The sequence below is a fragment of the Artemia sp. Qi Xiang Cuo genome, chromosome 6 (assembly GCF_049724085.1).
Source record: "Artemia sp. Qi Xiang Cuo chromosome 6, ASM4972408v1, whole genome shotgun sequence".
NCBI lineage: Eukaryota > Metazoa > Arthropoda > Branchiopoda > Anostraca > Artemiidae > Artemia > Artemia sp. Qi Xiang Cuo.
In genome coordinates, this window is record NC_142799.1 from 77,381,259 (window position 1) to 77,407,912 (window position 26,654).

Below are 26,654 nucleotides of genomic sequence, written 5' to 3' on the forward strand. Positions count from 1 at the left end.
GTGATTTTTGTTTCGGCTTTATATAGCCCGCTGATATCAGTGCTATTCATTAAAATAAATTGGCGAACCCACAAACAAATGAATTTAATTAAAAATCATAAATTATCTCAATAAATCACGTATATTAAAAGTTTAGTACAACAAATTAAATCTTACAGAGTCAAAATTTATTCAAAATTACGAGCGATTAGACTATCAGAATAGAGTTTGGTTCTATTATAAGTTTGAGTATCGTGTGCTGTGGGTGGGGGGAGAGGAGGGCAAGAGGGATCTGTACTGCAGCATTAGCGGTGAATCTGGCTGAAAAAAAGCCAAGTGTATACAAAATTTACCTTCGCCCATCCGAAACCTGTTTACGCTATACTACTGTCGTCTGCAGCAGCTCATTGCTGACAATTTTAGTAAAAAGCCCCAGAACTTATATTTATGACTGTTTAACGTGTGTTTATTGTTTATAATGTATTCCGTAATTTTTTTTAAATTCACCAAGTAGTATGTTTGTTAAATAGTTACTTTTCTTCGATATCGCTTGAATAGCACCTACTTCAATAGCACCCCTGTCTTGTTCCCCCAATAAAAATACTGTAGCCATGCCCCTGTACACAATGACATGAAAGCGTTAAAAAGTGACACATTGTGTAAACTTATGACATAAAACGAAATGTTTCCAAGCTGGATACATGTTTTGTAAAAAAAAATGTCACTTTTCACAAATGTAGCACTTTTTCTCGGTCTTTATTTTTTTCTTTGAACATTTAGGTTTTGCCAGAGATTTCGTAAGAAAAGGATTTTCTACAATGTAATGGATTTATATGTTTATACGAGTTTCGTGCTTTCAAACATCATTTTATATAAATATTTTGCATGGATTTTCCGTTTTAATTATATTTGGTGCTAACTGGTAGCTTTGAAAGAGGTTTACAAAGCGTCTTTTGGTCAATAACACAACAGGTAAACTAAAATAACCTCTAGTTTTATAGATTTCAAGATGGACACATTTTTGGATACTCAGATGTTACATTTCATGGACCAAAAAGTTTGAAACCCCATTGTTAGTTGTATAGCTGACACATTAGTACATTAGGTTTTTATCACAATTATTATCATTATAAATGAAATAAAATACCTCTTCTAAACGTATTATTAAACTAAACAAACTTTAAGAAGCATAAAACTTAGTTTCTAACTTTGATATAGGCTATAACTTCGAAAAACATATCCCTAGGTTATACACAGACTCCCACAACAATTCAAATGATAAACAAATGGCCTTGTTTTTACTTAATTAACCTATCTTTCCCTGTTTAGATAAATTTCGATACCCCTCGCAATTAATGCCAAAATGTTAAAGGATCCGGAAATGATTAAATCGAGTTTATTAGTTCATGCAAGTAGCCCTAGATGCAGGATACCATTGTGGCAAATTTGACTTATAAGACAGAAACGAAAATCTTATCAAATTTTCATACAATAAAAAATAACTTTCCTAATAATCAAGACCTCAACATTTTCCAGTTATGCTATCGATACTGGTAATGGCTTCAATTGCGGAGAGGGGCCTGTGTCCCTTTAGATTTTGAAATATAATTTTTGGAGATAACATTTATCGAAAAATGTCTTTTTGGATACTTTCATTGAAGAAACGACAAATTTACACCTCCCTACATATTGAAAAGTACATTTTGCTAACCCCCATCTCTAAATTCTCGTAAATTGTTTCCATTGGATACTGCTTAACCAACGAACAGCTGATTTTAATCAATAGTTGAATTTAACTGTTCTAAATACAAAGTTTTTAATTGTTAGTTTTATGGGTTTTACAGCGTTTAGTCTTATTTATTTCACTTATGATAGTCAGGGTTGCCAACTGGACACATTTTATGTCAAAAGGGACACATTTCCATGTTCCGGGACACAATGACAAAAAAGTGACACATTTTGTAAAAAAAAATGTCACTTTTCACCAAAGTGGTGCCTTTTCTCTTTTTTTTGAGCATCCAGGTTTTGCCAGAGATGTCGTAAATAAAGAATTTACCCCAAAATAAGGGATTTACATGTTTATACAAGTCATTTTGTCATCATTATTTCGTCCATGACAAAAAAAAGTATCAGGAAAGCGCTACAAATTGAAGCACGTGCTACATATGATGAAATAGTGCTAAAAAAGTGCTTTAGTGATAAAGTTTTGTCCCTAATATAACTCTAATTTTACCTTGTCAACATTTTGCCAACCCTCACCCCCTAAATGCCCGTAAATTGTTTCCATTGGATACTGACTAACCAACGAACAGCTAATTTTTAATCAAGTTTTTAGTTTAATTAGTTTTATGGGGTTTACAGCGTCAAGTCTTATCTATTTCACTGATGATAGTGAGAGTTGCCAACTGGACACATTCTATGTCAAAAGGGACACATTCCCAGGTTCCGGGACACAATGAGAAAAAAGTGACACATTTTGTGAACTTATGACATAAAACAAAACATTTCCCAACTGGATATATATTTTGTTAAAAAATATGTCACTTTTCACCAAAGTAGTGTTTTTTCTCGGTTTTTTTTTGACCATCCAGGTTTTTCCAGAGATGTCGTAAGTAATGGATTTTCTCCAAAATAGGGGATTTACACGTTTATACGAGTCATTTTGTCATCATTATTTCGTCCATGACAAAAAAAATGTATCACGAAAGCGCTACAAATTGAAGCATGTGCTACAAGGCCGTATCCAAGGGGGGGGGGTGTTACCCGGTTTTAACCCCCCCCCTCCCCCAAAATTTTTGACCGAGTCCAAAATAAGTAGAAAATTAGTAAAACCTAGGTAAAAATCAGAAAAATTAGTCGAAAACTGAGTCAAAAATTAGTAACCCCCCCCCCAAAAAAAAAGTCAAAAATTAGTAAAACCCCCCCCCTGAACAAAAATCCTGGATACGGCCCTGATGTGCTACATATGATGAAATAGTGCTAAAAAAGTGCTTTAGTGATAAAGTTTTGCCCCTAATATAACTCTAATTTCACCTTGTCAACATTTTGCCAACCCCACCCCTATATGCTCGTAAATTGTTTCCATTGGAACTGGTTAACCAACGAACACCTAATTTACAATCAATTTTTTAGTTGTAAATTAGTTTTATGGGGTTTACAGCGTTTAGTCTTATGTATTTCACTGGTGATAGTCAGGGTTGCTAACTAGACACATTTTATGTCAAAAGGGACACATTCCCATGTTCCAGGACACAATGAGAAAAAGGGCAAAAAAGTGACACTTTTTGTAAATTTGTGACATAAAGCAAAACATTTCCCAACTGGATATATATTTTGTTAAAAATATTCACTTTTCACCAAAGTAATGCTTTTTCTCGTTTTTTTAGTAAGATTTCATCCAGATTTAGTAAGGGATTTAAATGTTTATACGAGTCATTTTGTATGAATGTTTTATATGGATTTTTTTTTCGTTTTCATTTTTTTTTTCTGCTAAATGGCCACTTTGAAAGAGGTTTACAAAGCATCTTTTGTTCAATAATACAACAGGAACAAAATAATAGATTCTGGTTTTTAAGATTTCAATATTGACACATTTTTATTTTTGGAAGCGAAGGGACACATTCATGGACCAAAAAGTTGGCGACCCCGATGACAGTTGTATAGCCTTGTCAAACATTGTACATTTTTTTTTTTATATCACACCTGAAGGTTGTATCTGACTTTTTCACACTTCTGATATAACTGAGAAAAATCACTTGCTATGTTGTTCTCAGAGGGAGTATCAGCAGGTGATTAGGATCGAAGATTGATCAAGAAAATATTACCCTGTTGATCATTCCTCTGAGAAGGCTTAGCAATTAGTTTTGGCAATTAACTCAAAAGTATCAAAAATGTCAGATATAGCCTTTATACATGACAGAGACGATATATCAGTTTGCTTGTCACCGTCTTGAAAAAGTCTTCAATTATCAAAATTGTTTTGTAGGATGGAAAGAATCATAAGTCTTCGCCGCTACTTAAAATACCAAGGACATCAATATAAAGCCTTTTCCATCCCTGGACCCCATTTTGGATCTATTCCAGAAAATCGTGAGTTCCCAAGTTTTTTTTTTGTTCCAGAACAATGAGGTTTTTAGGGTGATATCACGTTTTGCTAGACTTGTCACGTTGAACCGTGAAAACAAACAAGGCAATACTGATTAGTTAAATTTGACAACGCTTTTTATTGGTAGAAACTGAAGCAATTAACCTAATGATTAACAAGACATCTTCAAGGGAAAGCTACACCTTCTTCAGATATTTAGTGACATGTTTTAAGCTTAGATTTTGCTGAGGTTTCACTCAAGTTTCTTTTTTTTAATTTAGCAAAAAATTGTCTAACAACATAGGAGATCTCTTCGATACAAACAAAATACAATGTTCGATTTTTTTTTAATTTTTCCAATATGTTTTGTAAGCTTCCACTTAACCAATGCAAATAATCAGATTTCAATTTGACTTCCCCTTGCCATTCTAAATTGTTCAGCAGTTGGATTCGAAGCCTCAACCAATTATTAAATCCATTCATTGTATTAAAATACCTCCCGCTAAGAAATGACCACCTCAAGGATGCCCACTTACTTTCTGGATTGATGTAATAAACCAATGCATTCTAGTCCGTAATATCAGTCCAGAAAAGGCCCCGAAAGGTTGCTTGGGAAAAACTGAGAGCTCTGTAAAGGAAGTAAAGCATTAGAAAGAAAAAAACCAAACAAAGTTCTAACCTATAGGGAACAGCTTTCTTGGCAGCAACTCTATAAATGTCCTTCTTCGATTCCAGGTCATTCTTGTTGATGATGTCTGCACACTCATTTTCTTGGATTCTTCTAACTGGGATGCAGCCCATGGTTACATTTGAGCCAAAAAACATATTTCCGAATCCGGTGGTTTGTACATGACCCAAAGGCCCAGGGATGTTTTCTTCCTGTTGCGCGCATGGCAGACGTAAAATCTGAAAAAAAACACGATGAAGACGAGATGAAAGAAGATTCTTCTTTCTTTCTGCCCCCTCCTCACCCCCACGCACTATACGCTCAAGTTTGACTATTTATAACAACACAATTTTTTAAAACAATAAAAAAACTTTATAGTAAAGAGCAAGGGGTTGAGGAGGAGACAGCCCTTTCATACACGAAATAATTTCTGTTCGTTCTAAGTTTTAATGTCGCTCCTTACTTTCAGTTAAATTATTATTATTTTTTTTATTTGATATAGATATACAACAGGTAGAATAGTGCGACCATTTGCCGTCTCTTTCTGATAAACACTCAATATGATTATTTTACAAAACTCGTCACAAAAAATCAGCCAATGGAATGAAAGCACACTTTTAAACATGGAAGTAAAATGCGGTAAATTCTCTTTTTTCACTTTGGATATACCATAAAACCACTTATAAGAGGAAATGTTGATAGAACAAATTTTGAAAAGTCTAGGCTATAACTAAACGAAATAAATACGCAAATTTTATGAGAACCACAAGAAGCTAGTTAGATTAGCTCAAAATGAGTATTTATAATGCATAAATCAAGGTAAGTCTGCAAATCAAGATTAGAATATTGGAAGCTACAGTGATGACAGTGGTCAAATATGGCTCTGAAGCATAGACGCTCCGAAAAGCAGATGAAGATCTGCTAGATGTTTTCCAGAGAAATTGCTTAAGGATTGTTCTAGGTACCCGCGTGACTGACTATATTTCAAACAATAGGCCGTACGAAAAATGTTGTTCAATACCGCTCTCTAGGGCTATAATGAAAGAAAGGTTGAAGTGGCTAGGGCACGTTATGCGGATGAAGGATGACAGATTGCCGAAGATTGGTCTTTTCGGCCAACCGTCTATGGCTACATGGAAAGCAGGTCGTCCTCGTCTGGGGTGGGAGGACGACGTCATAAAGAAAGATTTAAAGGAAATGGAAACTTCGTCAGAGAGCGTAAAAAGGGAGGCTATGAATTCAATGGGGTGGAGGATGAGCGTGTGTAGCTGTGTTGGCCTCAGGCTGCTTGGTGCTGCGGTGAGTTGTTTGTAGTAGTAGTAGTAGTATATATCAAGAGGTTACGATTACATCACTTCCTGCATACTAGAGACATGAAAACAACTGCGTGTGCACCTTCGGCAAGACAGTTCGCAGCCCCTTGAACTGGTGTATAACTTTTGCGCTGCGACTTCTTGAGTAAATGTTTTCTCTTGCTAGTTCTCCAGCGAATCCCGAACTGGAATACTCCAGCGAAATTCCAGCGAATCCCTAATTGGATTACCGGTTCACCAAGTAAGATAAGATAATAATTATTCTTCATTAAATACACATACAATAATACATGTTATTATTCCCCCAAAAGCTCACTGGCCTGTAAAGAAGGGGGAAGATAAATGAGAAGGGGGAAGACTAACTGAGACATGAATAACAAAAGAAAATTTAAAAAGATCACTTACTCACAGACAGAAGAGCAAAAGGAGAAGAAAAGAAAATATACATAAAATGAAAACTATAGAAAAAACAGAATAAATACACTAAATAAATTAAGTAGATTAAATAGACTAAAAAAAATATAAAAAATAAAAACATAGATAAAAACAATTTCTACGTAGCCAAAGAATTGCTAACAATTTTTTTTAAACGAATCGAATGAGTGGCACCCTCGATCTGAGTCAGGCAACTTATTCCAAACAATATGACACGCCATTAGAGGATTAAAATCTGACCTTATGCAAGGAGTAAATGGAACTTGAACTTGATTTGTCATATTGCGAGGATTATAATTATTTTGAGGAGAGGTAAAAGTCCTTGGGAGGTCCCTAAGGTTAAAATACCAAGGACACCATGTTATTTTCCCTACCTGTGCCGTGTCATCAGAGAGCTCCGGTAGAAATAACTGAGCGCATTGAACAGGTGCGAGAGGAACTAGGAGGATCCCTTATTGATTTCCCTGTTATCCCGGCCATATTCCAAGTAATTGAAACACCCAGGACTCCTGCCTGGACATGTCAAATCTTCCCTGGACATGACAAATCTTGCTTGGGCGGGAATTTTGCACAGTTAGAAACACGTGGGAGGGGCTCCCCTTGTTAATTTCCCTTTTATCCTGACTCCACTTCAAGTAATTGAAACATCCGAGAATCTTGTCAGCTAGAAACAGGGCATGTTGTGACGTCAGAGGGCATGCATTTAAAATCCTATCGTAAAAGTGAGGGCGTGCGCTTGAATCCTATGGGAAAAGGGAGGGCATGCGTTTAAAATCCTATTGAAAAAGGGAGGGCATAACCTTAAATACAAAGAGATTCGTCGGATGATGTCAGAAGGATCCGGTAGAAACAGCCGACCGCATTGTACAGGAGCGAGGGGCTAGGAGCTTCACATATACACTCCCTATAGGACTCATATGGAAATGCCATGTTAATCTGCTATCCGTGCGTTTAAAATCCAATGCTAAAGGTAAGATGAGTAATAAAGTTAAAGGAAATGAAGTGAAGGGATAATGAGACATTCTACCTATTAGTATTTTTTTTTTCTAAAGGTAGAGTTTTTCCTTTCTTTCTCTTTTTTTTTTTATATATTGTTATTTTGGGGGATGGGGGTAAAAGTAAATTATATATCGGGGGAAATAGAGGTTGATGAAAAAGGATTTGAAAAGTGTAATTTAAGGTCACGATGGAAGGGGTGCCCTAAGGGAAAAGGGCAGCCTGAGATATCGGATGAACCTAAAAGGTATTTGAAAATTGAAATGTAGTATACCTCTATTTTTATAAACTGCTATATTTTGGAATGCTCAATTTTATATAAATTTAATATATGGATTTTTTTAAGAAGTTTTTTTTAAATAAAAGAGTAGGTGACATTAAATAAGTTATGAGATATTTTTAAAGAAAATTTGAAAGTCACCGAGAGGAGAGGAGGTGGGAATTAAAAAAAAAAAAAAAAAAAATCCAATGCTAATTTCCCTATTATCCTGACCACACTTCAAGTAATTATATTGTGTCATAGCATCTGGGAATCTTGCCAGCCGTTAATAGGTGCGAGGGGCTAGGAGCTACAATTGTACACCTCCTATCTGACTCACGGAGATACCATGTTAATCTGCTATCTGACTCACAGAAGTAATCATGGCCTCACTACTGTGGTCTCCGAAATTATCTACAGGGAACTAGCTTATATTCCTTGCCCCAAAAACATCTTGGGACTTTTTACTTTTTCTTACCTTCCTCAAAGGCTTAAACAATTAAAATTAATAAAGTAAATTCAAATGAATGCGAAATTAAAAAAAACAAAAAAACATAAGAGTTATACAAGCAGCAGAGATATCAAGGAGGCACACTTGTGCCTCTATAAAGAGGCGACCCACCACAATGTTAAGCGATTTCAGGTCCTAGAGGTCGCAGAGAGACGGCGGTAATCGCATTTTGTAGCCCAAGCTCAAACTAAGAAACTTGCAAAATTTCATCCTCCTCCGACTTTATCTTCATGGGGTAAACTGGGCCGGAAGTTTGGACCCTCCCACCACAGCCCCCTTTAACGTTGTCCGATTGGGCTGAAATTTAGAGGTTAAGCTTTCCTAGGGCCCGGGAGCTTATCCTCGAAATTGCAGCTCAATCCGATCACTCCTTCCCTGTTTTCAAAAAACCAAATATAGCCACTTAAAATTCATCATCATTTCTTTTTTTTTCTTAGCCACGCCTACAGGCCACAGTTGGCAACGGATCCGGTTGAATGAGGACTCATTCGAAGCAGAATTTGACATGTTAGGGCCTTTTGATATTTTCAGACCGAAAAAATTATCCCCCGAATTTACATTTACGAAAAACCTTAGTTTTTTTCAAATAATTCAGATAAACAGGTTAGACATGCTTTGTTATGAAAATATCTGCGCGTCAACTTTCATAACAAAGCATGTCTAACCTGTTTATGTGTATTATTTGAAAAAAAACTACGTTTTCTAAAGAGTTAAAGAGGCTGAGTTACAAGGTCAACCCTTAAAACGTACAGGGATTAGGAGGCACAGTTGGGGGGCTGTTAAAGAGGCTGAGTCACAAGTTCGAACCTTAAAACGTACAGGGATTAGGAGGCACCCTGTACGACGTGATTTGAGTATTCAGGAATTAAAAGCCTTAACACAAGAATGTTCAAGAGCGGGGGGTTTGGGGGCGGCAGCCCCCAACTTCAACTCCTGACACGATCAGCTAACAGTTAGTCAAGCACTAATAAGTAATAAACTGTACAAAAACGTGCAATCATTTTTAGAAAAATATGCACTTTCTCAGTAAGGTAAGCGACTGAGTTACATTGTCGAACCTTAAAACGTCCAGGGATTCGGAGGCACAGTTGGGGGGGGGTCCCTGCCGCCCCCCCAACCCCCACCTTCGCAGCCTTTAAAAAAAAAAAAAATTTAAACTGAAAGTAAGGAGCGACATTAAATCTTAAAACGAACAGAAATTATGCCGTATATGAAAGAGGCTGTGCCCTCCTCAACGCCTCGCTCTTTACGCTAAAGTTTTTATTGTTTAAAAAAAGAGTTGTGAGAAAGTCAAACTTTAGCTCTGAAGATTTCGGGCATGTATCAACAACCACCTTCCCCCTCCCTGTATGTGTAAGGATAATAGTTTTACTTATACAAAGTTAAAGAAAAAAGCAAAAACGCGTTGGAAACTTTGCCGAGTATCGTTAAATAATATACAACATCGTTATTTTTTTCTCTCTGAAAACTGCATGAATCCCTTCTTCCACTCTTATCAGGAATAGATTCGCCGAAGCTGGAAATAATTTGAAAACATAATTATGATTGATTGGTTTTAAAAATGTGATTTTTCACCCCTTCGACCGAATTAGCAACTCGACTCAATCTAGCCATGTAATATATGATTCAATGAGGCCTGTCTCATTAAATAATCTACCTGATCAAATATGAATAGGTGTCGAAATACATAACAAAGTTGCATCTATCTAGTCAAATTTCAAAGCACGTGGAATGAATGCTGAATACACAGAAGTAATTGCTTTTGGGTAGTAAAAGAAACTATCACTCATCATAAAAATCTGCTGTGGAGACCGGTTGTACAAAAAAAAAAACGCTGAGAAAGGAGACAAACAAACTCACACAAAAAGTATACCAACGAATCGCCGACTTTTGGAAATCATACGCTAGGCGGTAAGTGCCAAGCTTGGCTGAATTTTTCCGCACATGATACACTCTGAGGTGTATACCGGGGGCGGAGAGTAGGTGACTCCTCCACGTATAAGAAGGCATAATCAGTTGCATTTCATGTAAATACCCCATAGGAATTTCAAACACCCATTTGCAGATATAGAAATTTCAAGGCAGCAGCAGCTTAAAGCAACCCCATTAACACCTCTGGTTATAGTTCCCCTCGTTTTTTTTCAGATATAATAATGCATAATCAACAGAACATGTAAGCGTATAAAACTGTACTCTAGTAGAGGAGGAGGTGAATCGCCATATATAAAAAAAAAAAAAAAAAAAACATCTTAGACCTAAATTGTCCTGAGAGTCCATCTGACCGATGGAAAAGATTCAGGTACATCCTCCCTTCGGAACCATATGAACCAAGATTAAATACATCTAGCTACTGCAGTATGACAATTACTCTATAAGGAACATACAGCTCTCACGTCTATTTCTATTTTGAAGGAGCATGACAAGGAATGAAGATTTGAGAAAACAATAAGTTATGCAACAATTACATATAAATGTGGGATAGATGACAACGCTGGACTGAGTTCTTGGAGTAAAGAGCTTAAAAGTACTATAAGTGAGAAGCATATCATCCCTAACAATCACTTTTTTTCGCTATAACTCCTAACATGCGTCTAAATTCAAAAGTGAATTAGTTATTTCAGCTAAAGCCTCCACCTCATGGACGGGGTATTACCCTCACTCACCTGATATATGCTAAGAGAGAATGTTCAAAGAGAAAAAAAAATTTAGTTATCACTGGCGAAATTCCAAGACCCATCTCCTTAAAGATGCAAGTGGGTCATTCTTTCCTATACTTTACAGATTTTTATATTGTAAAATAAAATCTCAAACTTACTTTCAACGCAAAATTCCCCCCCCCCCCAGCTAACTCGTATTTGGAGTAATAGGGGCTGGTATAAGTTTGCTCTCTTAAACCCCAATACTTGACCTATCACTTTCTGTAGTTCTCATCTGCCTTTTTGTCGCAGCATTTTTAATTAGGGCTTTTTAAAATAAATTCCTATGCACGTCCAAGGATTGAATATTTCAGGATTGAAGGATCTAAATTTTGAATATTTTAAGGATAGAATATTTCAGGATTCAAAGATTGAATATTTCACCAAAACCATCTATTCAAAGTCCCTCTTTAAAACCAACAGAGCATAAAATTTTAATGGGATTGCAATAAATTCAAACAGAATAACTTTTATTACTGAAGCTTTAGAATATCCCCTCTTATGCTTTCTAAGTCATAATTCTAACCCAACAGTCTTGCATAGGCCTATTATGTTCAAGAAATCCTTTAAAAATCGTTTTCACGGTTAGCAGGTTCATACGAAGCAGACAAAGGGACGAATCTCCAGCATTTTTATTAGGGGGGCAAGAGGGGTCCATATCTGGATAGTCAAGGGACATGGGATACAAAATAATTTTTCCCAAAATTATTGGGAGCAACTGCCCCCCTTGCTCCCCAAACGATGCCACTGCATACACATGTTCTCCATTCAGTTTACAGGATAGATAAATCCTCTTGTCTAGCTCCTCCACAGTTTAGCGCTATCTAGCTCATCCACTATCACGCAATCTAATGACTAGCATAAAATTTCAACAACGGTGAGATGAGAAAATACTGTTTCCATGCCTTTTTAATTTCCCCCCAAGTTGGGCCAATGGCGATTGAAGCTAACAATGGTTGACATTTGAGACTTGCCGCTTGAGCTGACCTTAAAAACGTTTTCCGGACTGGTGATCAAGTGGAAACTGTCTTTAAATGAGTTTGATTTTGGTGAACATTTATTTTAAATTAATTTTTGGCAGAAAAAGTTAAAAGTTGCTCCTTCAAAGATCCATAAAAAACAATTATGTGACTCAGATTATTAAATTAACTAGGAGTAGTCATATGAGCGCAAAATTTTTGAAGGCGGGAGGGAGGATGGTAGCCCACAGCGGAATCACATTATTAATGTGCATTATAGGAAACCTTGGGAAGATCGCAAATATCGTGAGATTTTAGGAGAGAGGGTTCTCAGGCCCTTGCATACGTGTTTAATTTGAAGTGTGTTTTTTAACTAGCCTTACATCCTTTAGAATATCATCCTATAACAAAACTATGATTAACGGATCAAAATACTCAAACCCCATGGTAATTTTTGTACATGGTTACATTCTAAGTGCTACAATCCATATGTCTCGCTAACCTATATGCAATCACAACCTATAGCGTAATATCGGGAAAAACATGATAGATTCCAGGCTATGAAATCTGAGCCAATGACAGCATCGCGATTTTAATATGTCCACCACGATATGGCCAAATTTTTTTCAAAACGATGTCTCAGGTCCCGGAAATCTAAGTCAACTTGCTTAAAAGATAAACCCGGACCAACCAAAAAATGCAAACCAGCCTGCCAATCTATCCAAGGCACACAATGGGGAAGGGGAAAATACCAATGGACCAGAAAAACGTCGGTATAGTTGAAAATTATGGTGGCTCGTCTGGATTTAACTTGAGAGGCACTCAAGAGTGGGAGGCATTGATACCGTATCAAATGAAGTGACTTAACAAAAAAATTATATAGCTAATGATTTTTCAGGTTCGACCGATAAGAAGAGGTCTTTAAAAATGTCTCGAAAGTCCGAAGAGAAAATCGAAATAATGATAAAAGTAAACAACGATTTATCGAATATAAAGCAGAATTATTTAGCAAACATGGAGGTAATTCGGGAGGGGGTGTACGATCTTTCTCTAATTTGTCTTTTTTTCCACACGATTCACCTTTTTGTTATTTTAAGGAGCCCCATTTAATGAATTTCAACTTACAAGCAGGGGTGCTGATTGGGCATCTGTCAACTAGATTTTAAATTAATACTTTTTAGGTGTATTTATTGAAAAAACAACAACAAAAAAAAATATCTTGTGGTAACACATATAAACTAAAAAATAACTTACTTGTGCCATAGATCTCAAGGTCATCAATTTGGTATTTTTGCAACGATCAACTGCCTTGGACGATCCTGAATTGGCCAATTGCTGGTAGGATTCTATCACAGCAAGGATTTCCATACGCTGAGCCGGTCTGTTGAGATACCCAACTGCCCAATCACGGGGAGTTCTTCCGAACTCGTCTCTTCGCCTCAGGTCACCACCAGCTTCCACAAGATATGTGAGTACACGAGGGGAGCCACCAAAACATGCTCCATGCACTGGGGTATATCTAAAGAACTGTCCACAGCCTTTATTAGGGTCTGCCCCAAGCTGTAGTAATTTTACCAATGTCTTTTCACTACCCGAGAAAGCGGCCACAAATAAGGCAGTTTGGTTGAGTTTATTTTTTATATCAACTGGTACGCCCTTCTTCACTATAAACTCTTCGACCTTTTCCACTTTGTCATCTATGACGTAGACGTGGAGAACCTCTGAGGCATTAGCCGTCTCTAAGTTGGACACTCGTGTGGGTATTATGCAGGGCGGTGAGGAAGAGTTGTACATCTTTCTTCCACTAAAACAGAGACAAAACTTAGCTTCTGCTAAAAAAAAAAGCAAAACCAAAAGATCGACAGCAACTTTTCTAAGAATTCTAAGTAAGATCCAAGTTGAATAGAATCATATAAAAAAGGGTAAAGGCTGCGGCACTAGATCCTTAAGGTCCCAATCGGCGGTGCTGATCTAAGCTTCAAGGCCCCTAAGCAAGGAAGTGCAATGGGGGGATGGGAGCCAGCCATCTTGTGCTTTCGCACAGGATGATTTCTCTAGGTATCCATTTAGATCTGGGTCGACTCTGGTTGAACTTAAAGAGTCACGCCACTGACCCCCGTCCCAAACCAAATAATTTACAGTATAGCCAGAAAGTCGTTTCGGAGAAGGCCAGGAAGAATCTAAGTTTACAATAGAATTGCTTTAAATTCTGAAAAAAGAAAAATTCCCAAGGAAAGAGCGATATTAAACTTAAAAGTATTAAGTAAGCGTATAAGTAAAGAGCCCTAGGCCTATTAAAATCAAAAACAAGGAGAAAGAGAATCAACTGGTTGTTCAAACTAAAAAGAGAGAAATTAATAATAAGTAACGGATATTAATAAGATATAAAGATAAAATCAATAATCAAGTCAAACTTAGAATGAACAGAAACTATCGCAGGTAAGAGATAGGATACCATGCAAGATCCTGGTTCAAAGAAGGTGCAACATGCTCACATTTTCTATTAAACATGAATATGAAGAATGGTCCAAATGCACAATTTATGGTTTTTGCCCTCGGGGATACCTTTGGCAAGTTCCCCTGTACGCAAATTTGATGCACCTTCCGATAACTCTAACTAAAACTACAAACTCAAAATTTGGATACATGTAGGATACATCATTCCCTACTACCTATGTTAGTCCTGTGGCATTAATTCTGAAAACGAGTAGCAAAACAGATTCTTAAATAAAACAGAAAAACTTAAACTTTAATTTATTAATTCATTTTTTACATTTCAGCGGATAAAAAATTTAGAAAATGCTTCATAATAAAAACTAGACATTATCCCTTTCAGTACAAGCCTTCCTCCATATCATAGAAGAAAGGTGCCGACCAAATGCTTGGCCAGTAGTCAGGGACACCAATTCACAAAAATATACAAGGCACTGTAACGTTTCCAATTTTTATATGAATATACAAAAACGATGATTTCCGAAAACCGGGGGGGGGAGGGACCTTTGGATTTTTTCAATGAAAATAAAAAATAATTATTATCTTAAAAATCTAGGGTGTTGGGATATCCATGGTAAAAATCTTTGTTTTTTTTACATTTTGCCAGTCTTAGCACAGAATAGAGGGGAAGTGCCAATGCAAGCGGTAATTATAGTTAAAAAAAAAAAGGCAAACCCGAGTTTGATTTATAAAATTGATGTCAGATCAGGTATGTACCCAGGAACGCATTTCAGGAGAGGTGCAAAACTTAGTGAAAAATAACTTAAAAGATGAGAAATCAGTCGTCTATGAATTTTACAAACATCTGGGCATTTTAGGAAACGCCATCCAAAATTCCCCCTCCTTTACATATGTGCCCGTTTGCAGTCATAACAATATTAAGCAGGCTGAATGTCAACAGCATAAATATTAAATCAAGAATAAAGCCTCTCTCCCAAGACTGTTACAAAGGACCTACTCAGGACGAATTATTATTTATTATATGTATATTTATATATAATTATATAAAATAATTCTTATATATATTAAGCATAATAACTTGTCATATGTGGTGAATTTCCCACATGCATCATGCTTTCGACATACTTAACGTAAGTTTCAATTCAATAATTTTGATAGTTTAATTCACAGTAATGAAAAGATCTAGACGGGGGCGTATCCGGATTTCGATTTCAAAGGGGCACATCTATCCCAGGGAGGGTCCAAATAAAGTCGAGTTGGGGTCTGGTACATATTTAAAAACAAATTTACAGATCACAAGGGTCCTAAGCCCCGGCCTTATATTACACAACTGAATCTGATGAAGACGTAGAGACGAATCTTTAGTCCTCACTACTCAATGAATAGCTGACAAAGCATACAGCCAAGGCACATACATGGATATCTTTTCAAAGAGAGTAGGGTTAAATTCATCAAAACAGATGGAGGAGAATAGTACATCTCCATATTTTAGGACACAGGCCCAAAGGCCCTCCTTCCTTCTGTGTACTTTCCTGGCCCAGGAAATATGATAATTCAGGGTTAAGCATTCCGTTTGTAAACTAACCAAGGATTGCGAAGAATCGTAAGTTTTTCTATGGCAAAAAAAAAAAGAAAAAAGTGGTCGAACATGCATACATATAAACTTGTGATCAGAATTTTTAATTACACTTGTTTTAAATTAGCCAACCAAATTCGTGTCCAGTTTGCCCGCCAGTTTCTTTTTACGATCAAGTATAAATTATCACGGATTCAAAGACATCCTAATCCCAATTTTGGTGGACGGAACGGGTTGTAACGAACGAATCCATTACAAGATACCTGGGTAGAAAGGCCCATAAAGTAATACTACCTAATCGAGGTGGGAACTTGTGTTCCTATATTTGGCAGTTCAACGAGCGAGATTCCGAGTCATTAGCCCCAAGAAGGCACTAAATTTAAAGCTAAAGGTTATTTCTACCATAGAAAATACGGATTTGATTTTGGGACTGAATTTAGGGGTCCCCCACTTTCCGCCCCCTGGTGTACATGAAACTCGAAAAGTGGGCCCCCGGATCTACCTAAAAGAGACACATTTCATTTAGTTTTTCGAGGATTGCCAATTTTATTTTTGCACCACAAGTGTCATTTTTAGTGCTATATGACACTTATGGATGGTAAAATTGATAAAAAGCAGGGACAAACCATGATTGAAAAAAAAATCCAAGCTGGAATCGAACGCATGATAATCTAATTTGATTTCCAGCGCTGTACTAACAGATCCATGCCTCTAATAATGTAATTTAATATATTAGTGTTTCTACGACTCTAATTGCGTAGCTTATTAAGGGTGCCTGGAAGAGGAACATGTGAGAGATATTCTTACAAACCTCCAGTTAAGGGTTTTGGACCATAATTATTACAATGATACCGTTTTATAATTCCAAGATTTTCCATTTGAGAAGTGGCACCAAAAGTGTTGTTTTCAGTGCTTACTTACGAATGGTAGAATTGCTAAAAAGCCCTTGAATATGAGCAAAAGTTTTCAAATGAGTCATTAAACATCACTAACAAGTTCTGGCAGCCCACTAGCCCAAGCTTTTCCACTTGAGACATGGGACCAAAAGTACCATTTGAAACTTGCAGATGGTGGAATTTATAGGAAAAGCAGTTGATAAAAGGCCCTCCATCACACTATCGACTGCCCTCCCCTAGACAATATGCTGCCTATGCCCATGTATCCCAGCCTCAGAGGTCATGCTAATTCCTAGTGACACATTTGTCCTCATAGTCTGTAAACATGCATCTTTAAATGTTTTGAGTCCGCAGAGGAGAAACTGTTACTGTAGATCATTTATACAGTAATAAATAGCTACTTGATATTGAATAGTTATGTACCAGCTACTAGGAAAGAGACCAGAACAAAGAACCAACTCAGATACCTCTAGCATGTAAAAAGAATACCGGCCTCCTATGGATGATTCCAATTTCCGGCTGCAAGGAAGATGCTACAAAGGAGGACTGTATATTTCTGTTCAAAGCTCTTTATTTATGATAACAAACTGGGTTTCATAGGCCAGTGTAGTAAATAAATAATCTTGGATCTGAGATAGGATAACTGACATCCCAGCCAGGATTTACCAATAAGCCAAGTAGGGGGGGCAGAAGGGGCGCCCCCCCCCCTAACGCACTGGTGGCTTTGGTGTTGGAATCGCTTGCTCTGGTTGGGATGATGTAACACTTTAAACTTTTTTTTGGTAATTGGTTTTTATTAGTTGAATTTATTAATCAGTTTTTAATTGTTAGGACTGTTTCTTTTTGCAAACAAGTTTGAAATAAAGTTCCAGTTACTTTTTGTGGTCTCTGTTAGAGTTTACTGATGATGCATACCACCTAGAATGTATTTCATTAGATTTATATTTATCAAGGGAATCTGTCCGTATAACCACAAAAGCGAACTGGGAGGCGAAAATCTTCATTTCAGAATAACAAAGAGGGGAAACTTAAAATTCTAACTTCTTTGGGCTGTCAAAATTATATTTTAGAATTCTGCTGTCACAACGGGACTGAAAAAACTTAATGTTTAAACTTCTTTTTACTGTAAAAAGATTTGTTTTCGAGTCTTGCTATGGCAGAGAGGTGAAGAAATTGATATCATTACTTTTTTGGGGTGTCAAAAAATTCGGACTTGCTTTTTTTGCAAAGCGGGGTGGTTTTTGCAACATTGTTGTTTTGTGGTATTTGCATAATATAAAGTAAATGCATTAGAGGTGTAAAGATATTATTAATTTACGTTTTGGATTTCGGTTAGCAAACGGTGGCCAATTTAATGTCTATTTTCATCAAATTAAAGCTCTGTATTATACGACATACCTTCTTCTTTGTTCATCCTAAAACACTAACATAAACACCAAACTCTTTAGAAATATCTCAAATTTAATAAAGGTTTGTATAAGTACACATAAAACTAAGTATTTGAATCGAAATACTCCTTCAAAGATCGGAGTACTCATTTAAGAAAAATAGATTTTTTTAAAAATGTATAAAAGAAGGCAAACAATTATGTGTTTATATTTTATCTAGCCAGCATAGGCTAAACGGGTTTCTGAATTCTCAGTTTGAATAAGCGGAATGGCATTGATTTTTTATCTTCAAACATTTACTAATGAAAAGTTGGAAAAAAAGTGGTAATTCACACCCCTTGAGTTAACCACGGACACGGAATGCAACTACAATATTATTTCAGAATTGCTCACCTTCTCCATACCAACCAATCACAAAATATAGTTATGTTTATGGATAGGGGCTGTATATATCTATCCATAAAATCGTATATACTGTTATTATATACCGCTGAGGATTTTGTACTTATTTTGGGACCGCACATAAAATAATATTATGCTTCCAACATTAGTTGTTAATAAATAAAAGTTTTTACAGGACAATTTTTTACAGAGCCAAATTTCAAATTTTTGTTCTCAACAGACTGATCGAGATTTAAACGTATGAATTGAATATCTGAAAATTTCAAGATTTTAAGAAATTTCCATTAAAAATCTACCACAGGTTGAAACCCTGAGAATTTTTATAACCGGTTCCATAATAAGTACAAAAAAACCTTCCTCCAACAGTCCCCGCCCCTAGATCAATCTCGACCTCTTTTGGCAGAGCGGGTAACATGTGACAAGTTTCGGCCCAATTGGTAAACTTGCTTAGAAATAAATACCAGACAGACAAAAACAAGCAGCGCAGTTTATATATATATATATATATATATATATATATATATATATATATATATATATATATATATATATATATATATATATATATATATATATATATATATATATATATATATATATAGGTCCTTTTCATCCGTTCGTGCCATTGTTCTGATTTGCATTTGCTGTTCTTCATATTTAATTTTGTCATAAGAAATTTTTTTTCTTTTTTTTGTAAGGGTTCTTTTTTCTTTCGTTTTTGTTACTCCACTTTATCAGCGCATTAGTGGGTCAAAAATAAATTATTAATTATTATTATTATTAACACTATATTACATAGATATTACTATAATTATTAGATATTACTACTAGACAGATTCTATTGAATGATACTCTATCAACTTAAAATTTCAGTCATGAGAAGAAGTGGAGGTCATGCGTAATGAACTCAACGGATGTATTGGTTGACTACTATGGTTATTTTGGTAAATTTATATGGTATATAACCATATATACAAAAATAATAAACACAACTATTTGTTTTTTTAACAAGTATTTTGACTCATATACTTAAATTGAAGCGCATACCTACATGTATCTTTATTTGAATGTTTTAGGATGAATAGAAGATGAGATACTAACGAAGAGCTCTAAACTGATAGGACTCTAGACAGACAGAACTAGCTGTCAAAGGAAATATTGTTCACCGAAATATTAACGTAGATATCGACTGTGTGATAAATAGATATGAAGGAAGTAAAAAGAGAAAAATTGAATTTTTCTTATAAAATTATGAATTCTGTAATTGCAAAATATATCAAACTTTAAAAGTGGAAAGATACGCTACATTGAGATTTCGTCAAAGTTGGCATTATTTTTAAAAAGATATAGTAATTAGTTAATATTTTATTGCCTATACTTAAAACCCTCATTTTAAATGTCTTTTACAGTTTCTATCTCTTTGTTCTATGCTTCTTGTTACAACCCTAAACGAACTAATATTTAACGTTTAATCTTTTACGCATATATGATTGTATCTTAATCCTCATTTTTTACTCTTCATTAACATAATAATTACTAAACGATGCAATATAGTTAGACGACAGGCTAAATTAATTAACCAAAACAAATATACAGAAATAATGCATGAGTCCAAAAGATGGTTCAAGACCATTTTTTTTTTTTAATACAAAAATTAACTCATTCGCTATAATGGTCAGTAGTGCAACGGCTAAAAATTACGCAGAACATATTAAATAGTTTTTTTGTAGATGGTGAACAGCGTTTTATTCTTTTTATGGCAGGGTAGTATTTATAACTTACCATTTTTTGTGTCAACATTTTTACATCATTTTAGTTTCAACAGATTTATTAGAACTTTAACCCTAACCAGATCTTAGATTAAATTTACGACCCTTTCCGCTACCTACCTACGACGCATAATTGTCAAGGTTCCCTTTAAATTGCTGGTATTTCTGTTCTCACAACTTTATCGGAGCAGCCTATTATGCGCCCCCGCTAAATAAAATCCTGGATCCGCCCCTGACTAAAATACTGTCTTACAGATATTTGCTATAATATTCAGCACAATTTCTTTAAATCTACAAGGTATGGACTACAATGCCTGCTGAAGAAACATTATACATTTGACTATAAAGAAAAAACCATAAATTTTCTCATAGTCTTCTCACTCCTTATTATCTGGGGGTGGGCTAACTATACCAGTTTACAAATAAGATCCTACTTTACTAAAAGAATAATAAAAGAAAGTTGACCTACATATTAATGGTGTATATTCTTATGTTACTGCTGGAAAAAAAGAAAGTCAACCAACACTTTGACGATGTACATTCTTGATTTACTACAAGAACAAGAAAGGCGACCAACAATTTGATGATGTACATATATGACGTAAGGGAGTCGACCGACAATTTAATGGTGTACATGGCTAATATGGGAGTAAAGTTCATTTGTGATGCAAATGGATGTTATATTTAAATTAAGGATGCAATTCTAGGTATGAATTTACACATTAGGGGGCTGGGGGTATATATTCTGTGAATATATAGGCTCTAAGAAATTCATGAATTTCTTAGAGAAACTGGAAAAACAAGCAAAGAAGTGAAGATAAAGACTCTCTCCTTGCAAAATGTGTTAGCTAGGATTTTTCTGCATATTATGGAGTAAGAACTGTTTTCTTAATATGTTTCCTTATGTTCAGCTGGACTCCTACGCTTTAAATACTTGTTGGCTAATTTCAAGATTTGTATATACCCTATATACACAGTCAAATTAGCCATCTGGTGGTATCCTTTTTTTCTAATCTATAGACCTATTTCGCCTATAGCCTACCATATCCAACATCAAATCTATGTCCCCCTGCCAGACCTAACAAAAGATAGGGTGGTAGCCAACCATTGAATTTCCCATTTAACGCTCTTTCCAAATCAAACCATTCCTAGCCTACTTTGACAATTACACCCCCCCCCTCTCAATGGGAACAGATATTGCCTAGCCCTAGGCTAAATACAAAACTTGGGAAACAGACTGAAATGGAAGAAACCATGTATAGCCTAGCCTATATGATTAATAGACACTTTTCGCACAGCCTAGGCTAGTCTAGCCCAGTGGTTCTCAAACTTATTTAGACACCGGTACTAAGTAAGTTAAAGCTAAAATAGAAATAAAATTGTCAGCCCTAGAGTAAAAGGGCTGTTTAATTTTTTTGTTGGCTAGGCTATACATGGTTTCTGAAATTGCTGAATTTCTTAGGACCTATATATTCACAGAATATATACCCCAACCCCCCTAGTGTGCAAATACATACCTAGAATTGCATCCTTAATCTAAATATAACATCCATTTGCATCACAAATGAACTTTACTCCCATATTAGCCATATGGTGGATGTCCAAAAAAAATAGCCTAGGATACTAGGAAATAACCTTAATATAGGTCAAAGCTTTTGTTTATGCAGAGAGTAATAAGGTTTGCAGTATTAGAAACAAATCTATTTTCTCCTAGGCTATATTATACACAAGAGCAAGGATGTACCGGGGGCTAGAGGGTTTTAACACCCCCCCCCCCCCGAAATGTTTGTTTGACTCGTAAAAAAGTAATAAAAATGGATATTAACAAATTTTGTATGCGTTTTTTGCGTTTTTTTTGTGTAAAACCCCCCGAAAAAAAATCTTTGAGTAAAATCTCCTCCGAAAAAAAAATCCTGGGTACGACCTTGCACAAGAGTAGACCAAGCCTATAAATTGTCTGTAGTGCGGCATTGCAGCCTACCCTATACAAAAGATGATAAGTGAGGTGGGCTAGTCTACCCCTCTTTTTCTATTATATTTATTTCTTCACAGGAGTAAACTAGTGTTCATGCAAGATTACCGTATAAGGCCTACATAAGCAAAAATAATTAAATTTCTTACCTATATTCATCACTATTTGAACTTATAGGCATTTTCACAATAATTTATGTGCTTTACATTAAAATTGACCTTACGATCACGGCGGCTGAAGTGCAATTAAGAAACAAGTGGATCCTGACGTCAGAACATTTTGACCATTTGCGCCTCCCGCCAGTTGGAGTCACCTAAGAAGTAGCCAAGGTGGATTATATTAATCACCGCGTTATGACGCCTTCCCGGTTGTCTTATTGTTTCTTTAATTAGGAAAACAATTAGGGTGACATCCAAGACAATAGGCTTTTCAATATCTTCAAAAGAAACTTTGGTAGGTATTGGTTAAGAAAGCGGTAAACACGTGACAAGTGAAGTTTCGTTAATGCTAATGAAATAAAACAAAATAGGATAAAAATATAATAGCTTAGAAACAAATTTCGGCTATATATTTGCACATTAGGGGGGGAGGGGAGGGGAAAGCATAGAATATATTAAAAACGTAACCTAATTAAGCATACGTACCTCCCCTCCCAAAACTCCAAAAAACAATAGTTTAAATATTGTAAACGCAGTAAAAAACCACGGTTTCCAATCCAATTGTCTATTGAAAAAAAAAACCGTTTGACTAGTTTCTTAAGGATCTTCCCTATATAATATATGGCGTGTTAACCGCTTTCTTAACCAGTAGGCCTACCCTTTGGTGAATATTGAATAATCATAGGCATTGGAACGATGTATTTGTTTTCTTTTTTTTGTAGACCAGGGCCCTGAGTATAGAAGGAGTTGTCGCAGAAACTTTGAAAATGGCTCATTCGATTGGAATTTGAAAGGGCTAATGCTCTTTTTAATAGTCGAAAATGATCGGAGGGGAACCAGCCCCTCCCCGCCCCCACCCTTGCCCCCAACACAACCAAACAAAAATTTTAGATAGTCATTTTGTTAAACGTAGTTGCAAGGTTCGGAAACTATGTTTTTGAGGGTGAAAACCCTCCCCCTCCTCACAGCCCTCAGGGCAAGAGTTGTAAATTATACCCTGGGGGCATTTATGGTTTTTATAGAAAGGGTGGTCGTATAAACCTCGGAGAAGGCTCATTGGATCGTTAATCAATAGTTCTAGTGCCCCTTTTAAAAGTCGAAGTGATCAGAGGTAAGTCCCCCCCCCCAGACGTCGTTTTTTCCTGAAATGCATCTAATAGAAATTTTGAGATAGCTGTTTGTTCAAAAAATAGTCTAAAGATCATATAAGAAGGCTTTTGGGGTTGAAAAAAAAAAACAAAGCCTAGGGGCAAAGGTTGTAAGCTATGCCCTGGGGGGAATTTAATATGTTTATGGAAGGGATGATTGTATAAACTTTGGAGGAGGCTCTTTCGGTTGAAAACTGGAAATTTTAGTTTCAGTTTAAGAGTCAAAAGTGATGGAGGGAAAGTAGCCCCCCCCTTCCCAACTAACCCTCTTTTCACCAAACGCATATGTTTGAAATTGCGAGATAGCCATTTTGTTCAAAATAGTCCAAAGTACGTAAAACAATGTCTCCAGTGTGGACACAACCCTCCAGAGCCCATGGGAAAAGGTTTTAAGATATGCCCTGGGCAAAGTTTTTATAGAATGAGTGGTCGTATAAACTTCAGATGGGACTCATTTGATTTGAAATTAGAATTTATAGTACCCTTTTTAAAAGCCAAAGGTGATTTGAGGGTAACCAGGCCCTCTCCTACGCCCATCATTTCCCAAAACAAACTTCCAAATAAAATTTGAGACATCTATTTTTTTTTCAGCATTGTTGAAAGGCTAAGTAATTATCCGTTTCAGGATGTAAACCCCCCCCTCTACAGCCCTTAAGACAAGAGCTGTATATTATTCGTTAGGCAATTCGTTCACTGTTTACGTATAGTATATGTTATTGAAAAAAGTATGCAAGCTTGACTTCCACTGTCCCAAAATACAAGGGGCATTCAGGCGAGTCTTTCAGGGAATGTTGAGGGAAGTGTCAAACTAAATCAAACTAAAATATGTTATGTGTTTGTGGGTTGTCAGAAGGATGTAACTCAGGAATTGCTGAATATATTAATTTGGAACTTTAAGGAAATAATAAGGGAGATGATCAATTGACCAAAAAGGCAAGATTTGCACTCTGCTACTACTACAAATACCACTACTTCTACTGCTACCACAACAACTATTACTACTGCTATAACTAAAACTACTATTTCTGTAGCGGATACTAGTATGGCTGAGGATACTGAAATAAACAACTGAGGAAACATTGAGGGGGAAAGTTGAACTAAATCAAAACATACTATGTGCAAACAAATTGCTGATACGGGCGAATCAGCATTATTTTTGGAACGGCTTACCGTATCAAGGGGAAACTTCTAGGGCGTCATGAGTGGGATATTCAGCTGACCAAAAGACAAAATGTTCCTACTACTACTGCTAATACTGCTGCTACTATTGTTACTACTACTAATAATTAAACACTATTACTACTACTACTGTTCCTACTTCTAGGAACGGCATACCGTATCAAGGGGAAGCTTCTAGGGCGTCATGAGTGGGTTATTCAGCTGACCAAAAGACAAAATGTACCTGCTACTGCTGCTATTAATACTGCTGCTACAACTGTTACTACTACTAATAATAATACACTATTACTGCTATTACTGTTCCTACTTTTTGGAACGACTTACCGTTTCAAGGGGAAACTTCTAGGACGTCGTGAGTGGGATATTCAGCTGACCAAAAGATAAAATATTCCTGCTACTACTGCTAATACTGCTGCTACTATTATTACTACTACTAATAATAAAACACTATTACTGCTACTACTGTTCCTACTTTTTGGAACGGCCTACCGTTTCAAGGGGAAACTTCTTGGTCGTCTTGAGTGGGATATTCAGCTGACCAAAAGACAAAATGTACCTACATCTACAGCTGCAACTATTGTTACTACTACTAAAAATTAAACACTATTACTACTACTACTGTTCCTACTTCTAGGAACGGCATACCGTATCAAGGGGAAGCTTCTAGGGCGTCATGAGTGGGTTATTCAGCTGACCAAAAGACAAAATGTACCTGCTAATGCTGCTAATACTGCTGCTACTACTATTACTACTACTAATAATAATACACTATTACTGCTACTACTGTTCCTACTTTTTGGAACGGCTTACCGTACCAAGGGGAAGCTTCTTGGACGTCGTGGGTGGGATATTCAGCTGACCAAAAGACAAAATGTACCTGCTACTGCTGCTATTAGTACTGCTGCTACAACTGTTACTACTATTAATAATAAAACACTATTACTGCTACTACTGTTCCTACTACTACCACCACTACTCTGATACTAGTATAATTAAGGCTACGCGTATGAAGGCGAACATTAGGCAGAATATTGAGGGGGAATATGAACTATATCAAAACACACTATGTGCATGCTGATTGCCAAAAGAACGTGTCTCAAGAATGGATTTGGGTATTAAGTTGGAATTTCCACAGAATACTTAAAGGAGAAAATCTATCGACAAAAAGGCAATATATGTGTGTCTTTACTAACACTACTACCACTGCTACTTTTACTACTACTGCTAATGCTACTAAATCGCTCCTATTACTACTTCAATTTGAACTACTTGAAATGCACAGAGCATTAAGAAGAAAACGGCATCAAAAGGGGGTCAAAAGGGCACATCAGTAATATTTTTGGGACGGCTTACCGTGTCAAGGTGAAACTTCCGGGGCATCATAAAATGGATTTTCAACTGATCAAAAGGCAACATTTATATGCTACTACCGCTATTAATACTGCTGCTACTACTGTTACTTCTACCACAAATACAACACTAACACTGCAACTACTTCTCCTACTACCACTGCAACTTCTGTTATACAAGTACTATTAAGGCTAAGTCTATGAAGGTAAAATTTGAGAGAATATTGATGGCAAATTCGAACTAACAAAAAACACTATGTACGTTTAGATTGTCAAAAAAGCGTATAGGGAAACATCAATTGACCAAAAGGCAATATGTGCATGGTACTACTAATACTAGTACCACTACTGCTTTTTCTAGTTCTGCTACTAGTAGAGATGACCCTAAAGGTCCGGACGGGACTCCTTATATGGGCATAGAGTCATTAGGGAGAATCGGTCAATGACCTCTTTCTCCAGGTGTG

The 26,654-nt window shown here is 36.2% G+C and overlaps 1 protein-coding gene across 1 annotated transcript in view; it reads right to left on the bottom strand.

Moving 5' to 3' along the window:
* LOC148951614 (uncharacterized) overlaps nucleotides 1-22,587 on the bottom strand; it is a 35,121-nt gene extending 12,534 nt beyond the window's left edge. Inside the window, exons 1-3 of the mRNA XM_089091165.1 lie at nucleotides 22,506-22,587; nucleotides 13,154-13,703; nucleotides 4,743-4,969 (exon numbers count right to left, since the gene is read on the bottom strand). Coding sequence (XP_088947291.1) covers nucleotides 4,743-4,969; nucleotides 13,154-13,703; nucleotides 22,506-22,537 — 809 coding nt within the window. The 5' untranslated portion in view covers nucleotides 22,538-22,587. The remainder of the gene's footprint in view (nucleotides 1-4,742; nucleotides 4,970-13,153; nucleotides 13,704-22,505) is intronic.
* Between the last annotated feature and the right edge of the window lie 4,067 nt (nucleotides 22,588-26,654).